This window comes from Sebastes umbrosus, chromosome 8 (genome assembly GCF_015220745.1).
Source record: "Sebastes umbrosus isolate fSebUmb1 chromosome 8, fSebUmb1.pri, whole genome shotgun sequence".
Classification (NCBI taxonomy): domain Eukaryota; kingdom Metazoa; phylum Chordata; class Actinopteri; order Perciformes; family Sebastidae; genus Sebastes; species Sebastes umbrosus.
In genome coordinates this window covers 34,035,533-34,054,756 of record NC_051276.1, presented here as the reverse complement: position 1 = coordinate 34,054,756, position 19,224 = coordinate 34,035,533, and the positions used below count along the sequence as shown (strand labels likewise).

The window sequence follows — 19,224 nt, the reverse complement described above, 5'->3', positions numbered from 1 at the left end:
CAGTCTGGACCCTCAGAACCAGTCTGAACCTTCAGAACCAGTCTGGACCTTCAGAACCAGTCTGAACACTCAAAATCAGTCTGGACCTTCAGAACCAGTCTGAACCTTCAGAACCAGTCTGGACCTTCAGAACCAGTCTGAACCTTCAGAACCAGTCTGGACCTTCAGAACCAGTCTGGACCCTCAGAACCAGTCTGGACCTTCAGAACCAGTCTGGATCCTCAGAACCAGTCTGAACCCTCAAAACCAGTCTGGACCCTCAGAACCAGTCTGGACCTTCAGAACCAGTCTGGACCAGTCTGGACCCTCAGAACCAGTCTGAACCTTCAGAACCAGTCTGAACCAGTCTGGACCTTCAGAACCAGTCTGGACCCTCAAAACCAGTCTGGACCCTCAGAATCAGTCTGGACCCTCAGAACCAGTCTGAACCTTCAGAACCAGTCTGAACCAGTCTGGACCTTCAGAACCAGTCTGGACCCTCAGAACCAGTCTGAACCTTCAGAACCAGTCTGAACCTTCAGAACCAGTCTGAACCTTCAGAACCAGTCTGAACCAGTCTGGATCCTCAGAACCAGTCTGGACCCTCAGAACCAGTCTGGACCCTCAGAACCAGTCTGGACCCTCAGAACCAGTCTGAACCTTCAGAACCAGTCTGGACCCTCAGAACCAGTCTGAACCTTCAGAACCAGTCTGGACCCTCAGAACCAGTCTGAACCCTCAGAACCAGTCTGGACCTTCAGAACCAGTCTGAACCAGTCTTTACATCCTCTAGTTCACAACCCAACCTCCAGCCTCCTCTCCCGGCCCTCCTCCTCTCTCCTCCCCGCCTCTCCTCACCTCCAGCAGCGGCAGGTCCGGGTCCAGGTGCGTGAGGCTGTGGAGGACCACCGGGCTCCGGTCCTGGACCACCTCCAGCCTCACCCCGTCCCAGATGCTCCGAACCCTCCATGACGAGTCGAACATCCCCGGAGAATGGACCATGGAGGCCCGCAGAGTCCAGTCACAGTCTCAGTAACGGACCCGACATGTTAGTGTTTGAACCGGAGAGAGTCGGTGCTGCTGCTGTCTCTCTGTCTGTCTGTCGGTCTGTCTGTCTGTCTGTCTGTCGGTCTGTCTGTCTGTCGGTCTGTCTGTCTGTCTGTCTGTCTGTGGTTCAACGGCTCTGTGGCGTTACTGTTACTGTTACTGTCGGATCATCGCTGCTCTGACTGAAGCTGCTCTAAGCCCCGCCCCCAAAGGCCTGTGCTGCATTCACGGCTGTAGGAAATACCAGACACCCCCACACCACCCACCATTGTGATCTTTATAGATTGGTGGATTGGCCCTCCCTTCACACCAGGCGGCTACAACACCGGCTGCTCCTAGTCTACAAAACAATTCTGGGAATGACCCTTCGCTACCTCTCAAATCTTCTGCACATTTCCGACAGCAATCGCCGTTTAAGATCCAGTGACTTCATTAGGCTCATCATTCCAAAAGTCCGTACTGTCTTTGGCCATAATTGCTTTCATTTTGCCGCTGCAAATGACTGGAACGCACGACAAAACACGCTCAAACTCACAGCTCTCACATCTCTCAACATGTTCAAACAAAAGCTGCAACAAGTCATAGTTGACTGCTGTACTTGCTGATCACTTCTCTCTCTCTCTTCCATTACAATTTTACAAAGAACATCCAGTAATCCACCTTTTTTTGTACATAGTGTTTATTAATTTCTGACCTACTTGTTAACCGATCCTGTTTTTAGCCATTTTCTCATGTCTTGTCATGGCATACTGTATGTTTGTCATACTGTACTGTATCTGTGCTGTTTGTGTCGCTTGTGTGGACTGTGTTTTTATGCTCTTGCTGCTGCCTCTTGGCCAGGTCGTCATTGTAAATGAGAATTGGTTCTCAATTGATTTTACCTGGTTCAATAAAGGTCAAATTAAATCTTACTGAGGATTCTTCTTCTTCTTCTAATATTAGAATAATATGTTTACTTAAACTTTACCTCAATCGTCACATACATACATATACTTGCATGAAATTTGACCTCTGCATTTTACCCATCCTAAACATAACAACTCCATCACGCGGACATTATTGAACCGCTAACCTTGAGATTAAAGGACGACCCGTTCTACCTCCTGAGCCACAGTCGCCTCATATGCATACCAGTTCTTTAAAGTAACCTACATGAACAAACAACATATAACATTTAATGACCAGCAAAACAACTATTTTTGTCACAAAAGCCCTTTTTTCTGTTTCTAACAAGGACTATATTGTGTGGTAAATTAATATTTACACCATGTATACTGTGAAGCAGAGATCTACGAGGTGTCCCTGAAGGCATCGTTACGTCATGCCTTTGGGAATTGATGGTGAGTTGTTTCTGATGTCACTATGGCAGCAGGCTGCTATGAGACAAGAAAACACACTGATGTACATTTACTGTCTCACTATGCAGCAGCAGCAGGCTGCTATGAGACAAGAAAACACACTGATGTACATTTACTGTCTCACTATGCAGCAGCAGCAGGCTGCTATGAGACAAGAAAACACACTGATGTACATTTACTGTCCCGGCTGTCTGCTGGAAAACCAACAGCACGTCTGCAAACATTTACTCAAGTAATATCAGACTTAAAGTACAATTTAAAGGTGCTTATACTTGAATATTTTCATTTATGTTACTATGTACCACATTTTAAAAGGGAAATATTGTACGTTTTACTTCATTTCACCCATGCATTTATTACATTTGTTTTAGTTATCACTTATATTTTTTTGCATATTTAGATTTTGCATTCAAACATATTTGATCAGCTTACAAAAAATAAAATGCAAAGTCTGTTAAGTATTCAAAATTAGTTTGACTCTGAATTTTAAAATGCTGCTCTCATGCTAAAATGCATTTAAAATATAATAAGACAAAATAAAATATATACAATAATCTATGCATACGTATTTAAAGGGGCCATTTTATTAATTCTTGCACACAGTTTTATATGTTTTTATCTTATATTATTGTTGGGTATTTTATTCTATTTTTTTTGTATTATTTTAATTGTCAGATTTTATCATTGCATCCTGGAATGTTTTAGTCCTGGTTCAACCATGTAAAGCACTTTGTAACTTTATTAGTTTTATCATTATCATTATTATTCTGCATTATGTATACCTTTATTACTTATTTCAACTCACTTTTTTGAGAAAAAAATTGTAATAAGACTTTTACTTGTAACAGAGTACTCTGACATTGTGGAAATATTATTATTAATAAATAATATTATTAATCTGCCAATTATTTTCTTGATTAACAGATTAATTTGGTTTCTTTGGTCTATAAAATGTAAGAAATAGTAAAAAATGCCCATCACAAGTTCCCAGAGCCGAAAGTGATGTCTTCAAATGTCTTGTTTTGATCGACTAATTGTCTAAAATTAAAAAAATATATTTATTTACAGTGGTATAAAACGGAGCGAAGCAGCAAAGACTCACGTTTTTTTAATTTCTGCTAAATCTGACCACTTTCTTTCATCACAGTCAGCAAAACGCAAACAAATAATAAATCTAAGTTCATGACAAACCAGCAAATAAATGACAATAAATGCGGTAAAACCGTCTCTGTGATCAACAAACACAAAGATTCTTGTCCATTATCTGAAATACCAGAAAGCACAACTCCTCACAGACCTGAAATACCCATCAGCCCCTGTTTCTGCTCTGCAGTTAACCTCTGAATCACCACTACAAGACAAGGTCAGTCTGCTGTCCAACACTGGAGGAGCCTCCATCAATCTGACATCTAACGCTGCCCCCTACTGGCCAACGACAGGAACACATGTCTCATTATACCACGCTGGGATATCTATCATCTTAATAAGATGCCTGCCAAGCTTTTAAAATGATTAGTACCTCTAATTAATTCAGCCTATTTAAAATGAGAAGCAAATACATCAACAAAACAAATGAACTGCAACAGACTGGGCCGTATTTTACAGATAATTAATGGTGAACTTTAATTAAGGTTATTTATTTCCAAACATGTTTTTTGGGAAGATAACACAGTTTAATCCACTTTGGCTTTTTCACAACAGACAGACGCTCTGACAGGAAGAACAGGTGCGAAAGTGATTGAGTAAATTTTAACGAAAACATCTGCTGCACCAGCTGAGAGCTGAACGCAACCACAAACACGTCTGACCTCCGCGGCCTTTCTCATCACCGAGCCGCTGCGCTTCATAACTCACAGAGCTGCAGCTGCAGCTGCTGCTACAGGAGAAAACACTGAGTGTAACTGTGAGAAAGAGAGCTTGGTGAAGGACCGATACCGGGGTTTGAAGATCAATACTGACGCCAATACTCACTGCACTTAAATCATCAGCAGCTGATGTTTAGTGCATAAATATTTCATACCAAAAAACATTAAAATATGCAAATGTTTCCCCCCCAAACAATCCCTTTATAGTGAAACAGGAAGTAATTAAAGTGTCTTAAGGTCAGCTGAATAAATTGATTACCTCTTTGTTCAAGTGGTGACCCATAAAAAGTCTGTTATAGTGTCTAATTAGAGCTGGGCAATATATTGATATAATATCGATATCATGATATGAGACTAGATATCTTCTTTTGAACATTTTCAACTTATTCAACTCAAATACATACTGTATATAAAAAAAAGAATAAAATAATCATTACTTATTGAAATAGTGACAAACCAACAGTTTATGCTGACCGAAAAGGTGGTATAAATCAAATCATTTTTCCCATTTAAAGGTACTATATGTAACTTTCAGAGAATCCCTGTTATTAATAACACCAGTGGCTGTAAATATGTGAAAAGTAAACTAAAAAAATATCTATTTGTAAAGAGGCTAAAAGCAGGAAAAAAACATTCAGAAATATGTGAAAAAAATCCGAAAAATGTCAGAAAATTATTAGTAAAATATGTGAAAAATATCTGAACATTTTTAATAAAATATGTGAAAAACTATTAGTAAAATATGTGTGAAAAATATTGGAAACATTTCTGAAAATCTAGAAAAATTTCAGAAAAATGTGCTAAATATCCAAAAAATGGATGAAGAATATTAGTAAAATATGTGAAAACTAAACAAAATAACATCTATTTGTAAAGAACCTAAAAGCATGAAAACAAATATCCAAAAAATGACAGGAAATTATTACTGAAAAATATCTAAAAGAAAAAAATTATGGAAAATTATTAGTAAAATATGTGAAAAAAATTGTAAAAAATATTCAAAAAAATATGTGAAAGATTTTATGAAAAATATCCAAAAAATAACTAAAATATGTGAAAACTAAACAATTTCCTTTACATCGAAATCAGACTACAGGCTGTTATAGGTAACCAAGAAAGTCTTGGAAGATCTCAGTTTTTAAGTTACATTACAATCTGTTCACACAATGGCAATACAGAGTAATTAATACATGTAAATTGTTACATATAGTACCTTTAAGTTTTTTTTTCAGCTTTATATTAGTTAATTTTTAATTTTCTAGAACCCCAAAACTGACAGGCTGGTATTATTCTATCTGTTTCTTTTACTGTCAACGAAACCAACATCGTGTTAGTCCATCTCTCAATACTGTGTGACAGCAGCTCGTCAACACAAACACTTTAAGATAAATCCGACTGCAATCTGATTTACTGCCGTGCACCTGACACCAAAATGTCTAAACCTAAAAGAAAGGCTGATCTGGAGTCAGCTAATATTTCAGTTTGTTTGTTTTTTGCGGTATTTAATGTGTCTGCTTCCTGTCTGATCTGCGAGGAAACAGCTGCTGTTCTCCAGGAATAAAACCTCAGGAGGAGGCACGACTCTTATAAACATGCAGAGCAGTATGCCAGACACCACTATTTCCATTTTCGGCTACTTTATACTTTCTCTGCTACATTTAATTTGCAAAAAATTGTACTTCACTACATTTATTTGACAGCTGTAGTTGCTTAACCCGACGGGAAGATTTACAAATAACACAACATTACAAGGACATTTCAAGTGTCATTTTGAAGCCATTTTTACAGAACTCAGGTAACATCTGCAGTTAGGTTGAGGCAACAAATCCACTTAGTTAGGTTGAGAAAAATCATCATGGTTGGCCTTAAAATAAGTACGTAAACTAAGTATAATAGGTACAGAAACAACGTAACATCAGTACGGAAAACACGTCACAGACGTCTCTAATGTAACCGGTCTACTGGTTGAAAGTCCTGTGTTTGTTGGACCCGTCCACCTCCCCTTTTATATTATAAAAAACATACGATAAGCTTAAATGGTTTCACTTAAAGGTCCCATATTGTGCTCATTTTCAGGTTCATACTTGTATTTTGTGTTTCGACAAGAACATGTTTATATGATGTAATGTTAAAAAAAAACTTTATTTTCTTCATACTGTCTGCCTGAATATGCCTGTATTTACTCTCTGTCTGAAACGCTCCGTTTTAGCTCATTTCAACGGAATCGTGTTGCTAGGCAACAGCTTGGGTTTATGTTTACTTCCTGTCAGCTGATGACATTCACATCCACTGCAACCGGAAATAAACCGGGACACATTTAAAATGTTTACGTTTAAAACTGCGTAATGGTCTATATATATTGTATATTTGTGACATCACAAATGGACAGAAATCCTGACGGCTTGTTTCAAAGACACAGTTTTAGACTACAGCTGTGTGTATTTCTCCATGGATTGAGTGTTTCGATACTTTCACAGTATTTATATAGCACTTAAACCTGCTATATACATTTTTAAAAGCATGGGAAACTCACTTTTTATAATATGGGACCTTTAAATAACAGTTTGAGGCCCAAAGCGGAAAGAAATATTCAATATTTCACAAAAAAAAACAGCAAAGAAAAAGAGAAAAGTACAAAAAATTTGTACAAATTAGTCCTTCCCCACAACCCATCACATTTATCTTCTACTTTATGTACATTTAGCTGATCGTATGATGATTATCTTGTAACAGAGTTATTTTAATACTGATTTATTGGTATTTCTACTTGAGTAATAGATCTGAATACTTCTTCGGGCACTGCTAGACACGAGGTAGAGGAGAGGCAGTTAGAGAAACAACCTCTGAAACCTGTTTCAGAAGATTTTTCAACCACATAAGCATAAAATAAAACACTGAATGTTGAGAACAACAATAGCAGAAGCTTGAGTATAAAAACATCCACACTGGTATCGGTCTTCTAGAAGACAAAAAAAAAGAAACCCATATGGGCTGAATCCCAGAAACCTGGAGGAGCTCAGAGGGACGGCCAACTTTAGTCTGCTGTGATTTAACTAAAGCTCTGCTCCCATCTGCTGGAAATCAATACCAGAGGATGTTGTTGTGCTGCTGGCTGATGCTCCGACATGCTTTACTGTTCCCGGAGGAGAGTGACGCTACGCTAACAACCCCCCCACACACTTTACTTTCTTACTCGCGCACAAACCACACGCTTTAACTCAAACACAAATAGATACCAAGCAGCGTATTTAAAGAGGCCAGCCGCACCCAGCGAGAGCTGGACAGACGTACGCGAGGAGGTTTAAAGATTTCCATCAGGGCAAAACTAAAATCAGAGCAACATCAGGAGGATATTTTAGAAAGTTCTTAACAAGTTGTACTGCTGTCAGGATGCCATTTAGCAAGGCACTCCTCCCTCCGCCCCCCCAGTGGAGGCTCACTGGGCAGCAGTGGAGGCCTGTGGTTGAACTGGGACGCTGCCAGGCGCACAATGTTCCCCAGAGCTCAACAAACAATAAATCTGTAACAAATAAAAGCCAACGAGAGCGGCAGACATTGGACAGAGTTCAGAGTTACATAACAGGGGGGGAAAAAACAGGCTAATAAATAGAGAATTATAAAACATAGATGAAGCCCTGCTCATGAAGGAGTCACAGAACAAGAACTAAGACCTCCTGTGTTGAGACAAAATGTGTTTTCAGGGTGTAAACCTTTTGATGTTCAGCTGTTTAAAGCTGCAATAATCAATATTTTCATATTAATAATAGATCAAATGACCTCCTCTAATGTGAAGGGGAATGCTTGAGAACAAAAAATGCTTAAAGTTTCTTGCTTTTTAAAACATCACTTTCAGTTCAGTGAATGTTTGATGGACTTTTTTCAATAGTTTTGTCATTTAATTATTCTTTTATAGTTCCATACATTACCTACTGTGTGGAGGCCTGGGGAAATACATACAAAACAATCACAAATCCAGTTTTTATGCTACAGTAGAGAGCTATAAGAATCATAAACAGAGCTGATTATCATGAACCAACCAACATATTATTTATAAACTTGCGTGCTCTCTGATTGAGCGATTTGGTGGACTTTAAAACTGCACAATTAATGTATAAAGTCAAAAATAAGTTGCTTCCAGACTGTATCCAGAACTTATTCCAAATTAGAGCGAGTCATATGAACTAAAATAATCTGCATGTTTACAAAAACAAAGATTTATAGCAGTCAAAGGAATTAATTTATGTTATAGTTGTGAAAATGAAATGAAAATGTGTAATACTCTTAGAAATAGAATAGATTAAAAAATATAATTTTAAAAAATAAGATGATTAACAAATATAAAACTGAGGTATGGACTTTTTGGGTACATGTAATATAAATATATTTGATTTTGTTTCTTTCTTTAATTTTTAGTGTATAATTTAATGAGAAATGCACAAAATAATGAATGTAAAAGGGGTTGGCGTAATAAGCTGAGGCTTCAGTTTACACCTTTTCAGTCAATATTAACTTGCTTTAGTTTGTCACTATTTCAAAAGCAATGACTTATTATTGTTTTTATAAATGTATTTGAGTTGTATAAGTTGAAAACGACAAAAATAAATTAAACTAATTGCTTAATTGGGGTTAAAAAAAGGTTTTCAGTAAATAAAGATTTAATAAAAGGTCTATGATAAATTTAACTCCTCCTATGAAGCATCCATAACTAAAGTTTGGTATATAAACAGGTAAAACACAGTTATAATAATGTAAAATATGTCTTCATAGGAGAAGTTATACTAGTTGAAAACACTTAAAAATGTCCTTAGATCCGCTTATAACTACATTATAGTAGTGCTGAAACTAATGATTATTTCGATTGTCGGTTAATCGGTTTAATTATTTGATTATTTTCTCCATTAATTGATTAGTTGTTTGGTCTATAAAATGTGGATCAGTGTTTCCCAAAGCCCAAGATGATGTCCTCAAATGTCTTGTTTTGTCCACAGCTCAAAGATATTCAGTTTACTGTCACAGAGGAGGAAAGAAACCAGAAAATATTCACATTTCATAAGCTATAATCAGAGAATTTAGACTTGTTTTTCTTAAAAAATTACTCAAACCGATTAATTGATTATCAAAATACTATAATATAAATATTATAAAAAATGTAGTTGGCGATTAATTTAATAGTTGACGGCTAATCGATTAATCGTTGCAGCTCTACATTATAGTGTTATTAACATGTATTATATGTTTATATGCTGCTTATAAATGAGAACTAGGTGGGTTAAAGCAGCCTTAATAATGTGGCCAGAAGTTACGTCAAACATGGAGGACAGCAAGAGGAGAATAAACTCAAAGAAAAGCAGCGATGCTGAATGTTCAGACGACATCCTACACTTCCTGTCTGCTCCGTCTACACCTGTGAAGGTCGTGTGAATGCTCGTTAGCCAGAACACGGCTCATCAGGATGATTGACAGGTGTTGGGGTGACTGACTGAGTAGGTGGACGAAGGAACATCTCATGAATCCTCAAGAAGAAATCTGGTCCCTTTCTTACTGGATGTCAGTATGAAGTCAGTTTGTTTCCTGTACGGCCTAAATTTTCCTCCGAGACGTCACGTTGACTCGGTCCCGTCCTATCTGAGCATCTCTGATTGGACGGCAGCTCACAGGAGGTTCACAGATCTCATGATGCCGACAGCGAGTCAGACAAAGACAGAAATATCACCTGCTGGTTGACTCCTATTTTAAATCCCTATTAGAGTTTTTAAGAGTCCGACGGCCAGCGTGAGCGAGAAGAGGTCGGCCTCCTGCCCTCCCCGTTGTCTCCGTCTGACAGCTCTTAACAGCAGCAGACAGTTGAGGTCGAACCTCTGCACTGTGTCATGTTACTGTGACGGCAGAACGCTGTAATAATGGGATCAGATCGTAGACAGGGAAGCTGCTATTGTTTCATTTTAAAAACAGCATCCATCACAGACGCGTCACAGTGATGCAGGAGTCTGACTATTAACTCAAGAACCGACCTGAAAGTTTACTCCTTCCTGATCTTTGTGATATTTTTGTGTCGACAGTAAATCAAAGACCAGGCAGGAATTATTCTATAATATCAGAGCAGTTTTTAAGACTTTTAGGGCAAGTTATGTTAAGAAAGACATCGCTTAAGTGTATATATATTAGGGCTGTCAATCGATTAAAAGATTTAATCGTGATTAATCGCAAATTAATCACACATTTTTTATCTGTTCAAAATGTACCTTAAAGGAAGATTTGTCAAGTATTTAATACTCTTATCAACATGGGAGTGGACAAATATGCGGATTTATGCATATTTATGTATATATTTATTATTGGAAATCAATTAACAACACAAAACAATGACAGATATTGATCCAGAAACCCTCACAGGTACTGCATTTAGCATAAAACAATATGCTCAAATCATAACATGGCAAACTGCAGCCCAGCAGGCAACAACAGCTGTCAGTGTGTCAGTGTGCTGACTTGACTATGACTCGCCCCAAACTGCATGTGATTATCATAAAGTGGGCATGTCTGTAAAGGGGAGACTCGTGGGTACCCATAGAACCCATTTACATTCACTGATCTGGAGGTCAGAGGTCAAGGGACCCCTTTGAAAATGGACATGACAGTTTTTCCTCGCCAAAATTTAGCGTAAGTTTGGAGCGTTATTTAACATCCTTCACTACAACCTAGTATGACATGGTTGGTACCGATGGATTCATTAGATTTTGTAGTTTCATATAATACCAGCATCTTCACCCGCTACAACCTAAAAATCACAAGTTGTGTTAATGTGTTAAAAGAAATTATGGCCTACTGCAATTTTAAATCGCAGAAGGCACGATATTTGTTTGGTATAGATCACTGCAAAAATCACACCATAATCATTTTAACATGTCTTTAATTGAAAATGAGAATAATGATGTAAAAATGATCATTCCGTCTAACATCACAAATCAAATCGCAATTGAATTATAAGTCAAAAAATAATCGCAATTAGATATTTTTTTCAAAATCGTTCATCCCTAATACCTACATCAGTTCTGTGTTTAAAAAGAAATCATATTTAAGGCGTGATGATTGAATATGTCTCTACGAAACTCTTGAATACAGCAAGATAAATTCAGTTTTTTGTTCTTTAAGCAAATTAAAAGTGGAATTAAATTAGAATTACAAATTCCTCAGCAGATAAATGCTGTCCTTATCAACGTGTCCTCAGAGAGACGCTGAAAAGCAGCTCATGTCTGAAAATAAAAGACAACATGAATCCAACCTGTTTGCCTGCTCTCCTGACTGTCCCGTAATAATCCTCGCTGTCCCAGCAGACACCTGTCCTGACCAGCAGTCCACAGGTCCACCGGCTCCTCGATAACAACATCACGACTTCCCTCAGAATCCAAATGATGCCGGAGCAAAAGAACCCATCAACGAGCCTCCAGAGCTCCTACTCCCCTCGTCACAGATTGGCCCAACGAACCCCCTCACCGATGCATATTTACTTTACCAGCTGTGTCAACAACGCGAGGAGCAACACTAGAAAAAAATTAACTTATGCCGGGAAACCAGAAAACGAGTTGCCAGAAGCACGGCAGGTCAGTTCTTGTCTGTCAGAGGTGAAGTGAAACCTCTTAGCGACGGTGCTAAACCTCCACAACAACAAGAACACAGAAACTCTGTGGTGTTCACACACTTCAGAGCCGTCAAACAGAAAATGAAAGATAAAGATGAGGGGATGAAACACTCAGGGACTTCCCTGATTATGAAAAGGAGGGAATTACTTGCAATGCTCAGAGATATTATCAGTGGTTAACTTAATATCGGTGTGTAGAGCCTTGATGCATTCAGCCGGTAGAAAAACAACACACACACGTGAGTTATGCAATCAATCATTCAGCTTCTGCATCGAATAAAAACACTGTTTCCTGCCTGCTTTTAAAGGAAGAACCATCACCTGAAAACAACGCATTGAAATGGTTCCAAAGTCGGGTGCTTTTTCATTTGGTCACAAAAGACAAACTCCACCAGAGCAGAGTTGGAAGCGGACTGAGAGCCTCCTTTTCAAGCGGTTTCGGTACGGTTGTTTAGTCCACATAAGAGTTTGATTGACAGCTTTCACACCTCCCTAAATCTGTGTTTCCGCTGCATGGTACGGTACAGATCTGCTCTGCTCTGCTCTGCTCTGCTCTGCTCTGCTCTGCTCTGCTCGTCACGACTCACTTTTGGTACCAGATCCTTTTCTCTGGCTGTGTTTCTGTAACGGGGTCATTATGTACCTCTACATCTTGTTCTCTGGTTGTTATAATTACACAAAATATATGTGTGAAGAAGTTCAGAGCACCTTCTCCTTCATTTCTTCTTCTGTGGTCCCTACTATAAATCCCCTCTCCCCTTTGTACAACTATCCTGTGGGAGAGGTGGGTGTCAAAGGTTCAGGGAAGGAGGTTATGTTTTCACCGGCGTTGGTTTGTTGGTTTGTTGGTTTGTTGGTTTGTTGGTTTGTTGGTTTGTCCATTTGGACGATTACTCCAAAGGTCCGCGATGGATTTTAATGAAATTTTTTGGAGGGGTGGGATGTGGCACAATGAACAATCCATTATATTTTGGTGGCGATCTGGATCATGATCCGGCTTCGGGAATCTTTTGACGTACATGAAACCTGCCTTGCTGTAGGTCTGCGCTCTCCAAGTGCACTTCTAGTTTTGTTTATATTTTTGTTTCCTGCAATGTTATAATGTCTATCTATCCCAACCTGTCGATATATTGATTTCAACGAACTGGCATTTAAAAAATAGTTGTTTTAAGAGTAAATGCTGCTATCTTAAAGTAACGGCGAACTAAGCTAACTTCCGTTTTGTATACGGTATTCGTTTGTTTGTTTTTAAAAAACGCGAGTTTGTGTAGGATGTCTTGTGTCACGCTAGCGTTGATTCTCCCTGACCAATCAGTGGTCTGCAGTGTTTTAAATCTACCTTCTAATATCAGATCAGCTCTCTTGGAACCTCAACCGAGGTGGTACCAAGAATGGAGTATTTCTATTGGTATCATCCACAACTTTAGCTGATGGAAACGCAACAATAACCTTTCTAATGTGTAACAAAGTGAACTGAACTGGACTGCTTGGTGGAAACGAGCCAGTAATGAACCGCAATAACCAAACAAACAAGCCAGAGTGCACATGTGGAGGGGCCATGTACAAAGAAATCAATATGAAGTAGTTTAAACAAGTTCAGGAACCACTGGCTTAGACTGGGAATCAAAAGGCATTCTGGAAAACAGAGGAAGTCAACAAATAAAGTAGAACACGAGGCAGGTGAAGATACAATTTACAGACTCACAGACTGTCTCTGCTGCACTGGGAAATAAACCCCATGAGAGAGTTTCCCAGTAACAGACAAGAGACAAGGAGAAGCGTCCCATTCACACCCAGTGAGGCCAGTCTGAGCTGCTTCTAACAGCCTCTAGATTTATCTCCTGCCATTATACCAGCCAGCAGAGCCATTCAGGTACTCCTCCGAGGTCCTGGCATTTAAAAATGCTTTCTCATGTCAACGGGAGCCAACTGGGAGATCACTGGGAGAGGCAACCTGACAACCGTCGCCCCGGCTGAGAGAGACATGAACCAGCCGCTCTCTGTTGGTTTAGAAAATGGTGCTGTCATTCTGCATTGTTTAGAATCGGTTATCAAACCAAGTTTAACCTTTTCATTTTATTCACATTAATGTTTGTGTGTTTCTAGTGAGATATTTATGTCAGTTTATTTATTATCTGACCTGAACAAATAAATGTCTCCATCGCTGCTTCTATCATCTGTCACGAAAAACAATAATAACAGCAAAGTATGCAGAGGTTCTGTACCTTGAACAAAACTGTCGCTATCTGGTAATGACAACAGTTCAACTCATTGGCTCGGCCATAGAAAACTACTAAGTCTATGTTAAAGTTGCAATAAGCAACTTCTTGCACATGAAAATTATAAACAAACAAGATCTGTTGCAGATTTCTGTTTGTCTATAGCCTCACGTCTTCAGACCTAAATCCACTCATTCCCCTTCAAATAACTCTGGCGCCTACATTACCCACAATGCATTTTCGTCAGAAATTCAGGTATGTTATGATAGTAGCGGCTAATGTAGCCACTAGCTACAAATGGACATAATCACCGTGACTTCACCGATTTGTGGTTTGTGGACTGCTGTTTTGAAGCCTCGGGTTCGGCATTTTGGCCGTCGCCATCTGTTTTTTTTTGCAACCAGAAGTGACACAAGAGGGTGGAGCTAAGTGCAACCGAACACTGAATAAGACATTTTTAGGAGATCAAAAATGTTATAAGTAACTTTCATGAAGTGAAAACACACTGTGAAAGGGTTAAAGTTGTAACACGAAAACACGGACAACTCCCAGACCGGACAACATCGTGGTAGCGACCTGTCAATCACAAGGTAGCCCCGCCCTAAAGCATCCCCTGCTTTATGGTCTATCTGACTCTAAATGGGACCATAGTTTACTAAATGAACATCATGCTGTATTGAAGAAGACTTAAAACTAGCGATTGAGACCATAAACTCATGTTTACAATGTTTACTGAGGTAATAAATCAAGTGAGAAGTAGGCTCATTTTCTCATTGACTTCTATACAATCAGACTTCTTTTAGCAACCAGAGGAGTCGCCCCCTGCTGGCTGTTAGAGAGAATGCAGGTTTAAGGCACTTCAGCATCGGCTTCACTTTTCAGATCTGGAGGAAGCCCACTGGGCTGTACCAAATAGTTTGAATCTTCATTTGACATCGGAATTCAAAATCAACATTCGAATACTGCGCAGCTTCTTTTTTTTTTTTTTTTGCATATCTATTCATTGTGTGGAAAGTTATTTCTGCACAGTTGCACATAAAGATCAGGCTACACTAATATCTTTAGTATTATACTATTTTTAGAACTCCAGAGCACTGTAAAGTCCAAAAGTCAAAATGTATTGAAAAATTCCAGACATGTTTTTATCTAACAAAATATTCTGCTTTAATCCATATTTGTTGGTGTTTAGCCTTTCAAAAACAACATTTTCACTGTGATCAAAAAACTATTAACTCTCCCGCTTGCCGCACACAAAGGGAGGCAGCACTGACGAGTTATATTCATTAAAGAAAGCTACGATGAATCATTTTATTCAGATTGAAGTTTTTTAGGGTGATGACGTCATAAAATATGACGACAGATTTTTTAAACTTAATTTGAAAACCTCAATAGAAGCTTTGAATGTAAAAACAGACATTCGGTACAGCCCGACTACAGAGGTCTGGTAAGATCACTTCTTTCTAACTCCACACACCCAGATTATTCTTTATTTTCAAACTTGTAGTCTTCAGACCCAGCCGACACTTTGGCATGTAAACTAGTAATAAAATAGTTTCCCTTTAATGATGTTAGTTGAACAACTTCAGGGCGTTAGCTTCCTGTGAGTCAAAGAAACAAAGCAACAACAACAGAGGAACAATAAGAAAAAAGAGAAAACTGTGAAGCTAAATGTCCTAAATCTCTTTTGCTCCATTGCTAACATGTTCTCCCTCCGTCTCCAGTATTTGTCCCCGGTGTGTTCCCACCTTTCCACATCCACCTGAACGCCTGTTCCCACTGTGCACATACCTGCCTTTGAGCCATTGTTCCCTACCAAATTGTTCCATCCGAGCCGTAGCGTTCCAGCCTTGTGTGTCCTGCCTGCCTTGTTTTTCTGACCCTTGCCTGCCCTTTGTCGACTTTAGCCTCCCTGCTGGAGCCCCTTTGGACTCGGTTGCCTGTTCTGACTGCCCGCCTGTAGCTGAACCAGCGACTCAGATCAGCATCACATCATTTGTGGGGGCTTCAGGGACCAAGTGGGAACAAAGAGTGAAAGACTAAGAGCACAATAACTACCTGAGGAAGAATAAAATCTGCATACTGTTGTACTTAAAAACAACAACAACCTTAAACACAGGGCAGGAGTGTAATTGTAATTGTGCAACGCATTAAGTCAGATTTAATTGTTGCTCATTAGTTTCTACAATTAAATGCTGTCTTAGTGTTGACACTCTGATAAAATACTTCCTCACAGAATGAACACTTTATCAACAAGTCTGCAGACATCCACTCGTTTCCTTTAGAGCCGACTGACAGTTTGACAGCTCGACCACTTGGCAGCTGAGAGCAGCTGGCTGCTGTTAAACTCTTTACCGTCATTGGCTGTCTGCAAGTACTCAGATCTCTGCACCTTCTGGTTTTCTGTCCTGCTGCAGACACAACTGTTGTTATAGCACCTACATGTACATTTTGTTTTATTACTTAAGTCAGGAAAAGTGAGGCATTAAATAGTTGAAATGTGGTTTTCTTTGACATCGTACTCCACCAAGAAGAAAACTTATTTGACTATTTAAAGGCCCTCTACTGTGGTTAAGGTTCGGGAAAGGTTAAGGTTTTGGTTAAATATCAATTAACTCATTGTGTCTCGTGCACTGTAGTCTTATTTCTGTATCAAACCAAGACCATAATCTTTCCCTAACTTTAACCAAGACCTGGGAGAGCCCAAACATAACCATCAAAATAATGCTGTAGTCACTACGAGCGGATATTGTACTGCAAGATCGGATATTCTGGTGAAATACACATAAAATGTTACTGATAGTATCAACATTTTTGCAACTTCCGAGGTATGTTGATGAACATTTCCTCATGTATTAGTATGACACTAAATAAAATAAGTTAAAAAACAAACAAACAAACAAAAAACTGGTGCAATTTAGTTGAATATAAGCGTAATTTCTAGGAGACAGGGTGGTACATGGAGTCAGATGTAGATATCCAAATGTAACACACATTTTAACGGATTTTCCAGAAAATCAACTGCAGAAAAATAGAAAAATGAATGTGTGTTTCCATCCACTACTGTTATGCAAAATATGAGGAGTTGGTTCGCGGAGATAAACAGATGGTGGAGCTAATTCTCTAGTCGGGTGCGATTAAACCACTGCAGAAGAAGAGGACAAAACGAGACAAGTCGGTTCACATTGCACTTTGTCACATTTTCATTTATCGACACACCTACTCAGCCAAATGTTAAATATTTCATTTTTTTTTTTCTTGAATTTTTGCCACTTCCACTCAGGTGTTTTTTTTTTTAAACAGGTGGATGGAAACAGACCGATAGCTAGGGATGCACCGATCAGACTTTTTCAGTCTTGATAGCGATGCCTGGGCTTTGAGTATCAACCAACTTGGTAAAAAATCTTCAAAATGTAGTGTAATATTATATATATATATATATATATTTAAGGTAAAATGTAGTGTATGTAGTGTAAGGGTAAACTTTTTTAATTGCTGGAAAGGAAAGATGCAGAGAAATCCTGGTTTTATTGTCCCTAATAAAAAGGTCTAGCACCTAAAAACCCAGGATACTGCATTTCCCATAATGCATTGCACCCAGCTGCACCTTCTTCCCTGGTGCTGTTCGTAACACAGGCTGTCTGTTATAAATGCGTAGCCTCCAAGCCCGAGCTGAGATAACCCAGATGACATCACTTTGATGTCATCAGACTTGACAAAGCTCCTCCACTTTATACAAGTGTTCTCACAGCCTGGTGGTTTCCCTTTAATACAATATAAAACACATCTTTATGACTACATGCCTGGACTTTCAACCACATCACCACCCAGCCGGACCGTAATAACACGTCTACAGGCCGACAGCAAAGAGAGCGAGTGACTTCGTTTGACCCCAGAAGGAGAAATCAGGCCATGTGAAACACAATCAGGTGTTGCAGCCGAGAGACGGCGAGCAGCGAGTGTGAGAACGAGAGTGAGGAGGCTCTCACGCTGACAGCACCGCAGAGTATCAAATCTAATTAAATATTATTGTTAGAGCACATTTCATACGACATCGTGTCCTCAGGTGCTCCGCAGGAAAACATGGAGCTAATCACACGGACTGGAATCAACAGGATGTGAGTTCAGATGTGATGTCAGGATGTTCTTGGCTCCGCAGCAGGTTAACTCAGACGAAGAGCTTCTTTGTAGGGTAAAGGGGGTAAATCACAAGTTTCATCATGATACGTCACGATATCATATTAATTCTTCGGACAACGATACCCATTTTCATTCACATATCTTGAGGTCAGAGGTCAAGGGACCCCTTTGAAAATGGCCATGACAGTTTTTCCTCGCCAAAATTTAGCGTAAGATCACTCTAGCTTTAAAACTGAGCCCGCTACAACCTCCAAAATATTGATTAAGGCATTAAAGAAATTAGTAGCGTTAAAGCGAATTTGCGCTATATATTATATACAGTATATATATAATATATATACATAAATATATATTATTTTGTATTATTATTGTTTTTTGTATTTAGATATCTGTTATTCTGCCTGTTTATCATTTTATTTAGATATCACCTTTGTGCCTTTTGCTTTATTTCATTTTCTAATGACTCCAGTGCAACGTGCACATTTGCATTATCTTGAATGCACAAGTTAATTGTATGTGAAATATAACTGCTCAATAAAAAGATATGTGAGATAAAACTGGAGCTCCATTTTAGTGCAAAATCTATAAACTATTGTCATTTAAATGGATCATAAGCGTAAAACTGCTCAGCGAGGACAAGAACAGAAGAATTAATTATCTAAAACCGCAAAAAAAAAATAGATTAAAACAAAGAGCTGTTAAAAACAAACATTTCAGTCACAGATAAAGAACCTGCAACCCTCCAGGTTTAATATCAGGCTGCAATCATCAAATGTTAATCAAATATTCAGCCAGAACAGCATCAGATCTGTCCGTTGTTTTCAGCCTCAGCATTTATTAACAAGCTGACACAGGACACACATTCATTAGAGGCATCATGGGATTATTACAGACACGACCAAACATGTCAGATTATCAAAGGACACACCCTCCTCTGCAGGGAGACGGTTGCCGGGTGTGCACAAACATACCCAGAAGAT

At 38.9% G+C, this 19,224-nt stretch overlaps 1 protein-coding gene across 9 annotated transcripts in view; it reads right to left on the bottom strand.

Moving 5' to 3' along the window:
* The window catches only part of si:ch211-251j10.3 (uncharacterized protein LOC799483 homolog), a 66,049-nt gene that overhangs the window by 34,161 nt on the left and 12,664 nt on the right, over positions 1–19,224 (bottom strand). For 4 of the 9 annotated variants that reach the window (XM_037779066.1, XM_037779068.1, XM_037779071.1 and 1 more), the window contains exon 1: positions 838–1,101. The exons of 2 other annotated variants lie outside the window; for them this stretch is intronic. In XM_037779066.1, coding sequence (XP_037634994.1) covers positions 838–981 — 144 coding nt within the window. In that variant the 5' untranslated portion in view covers positions 982–1,101. Of the gene's footprint in view, positions 1–837; positions 1,103–11,531; positions 11,875–19,224 lie in introns of those variants that run through there. 3 more of the 9 variants (XM_037779065.1, XM_037779064.1, XM_037779073.1) reach the window with 3 other exon arrangements.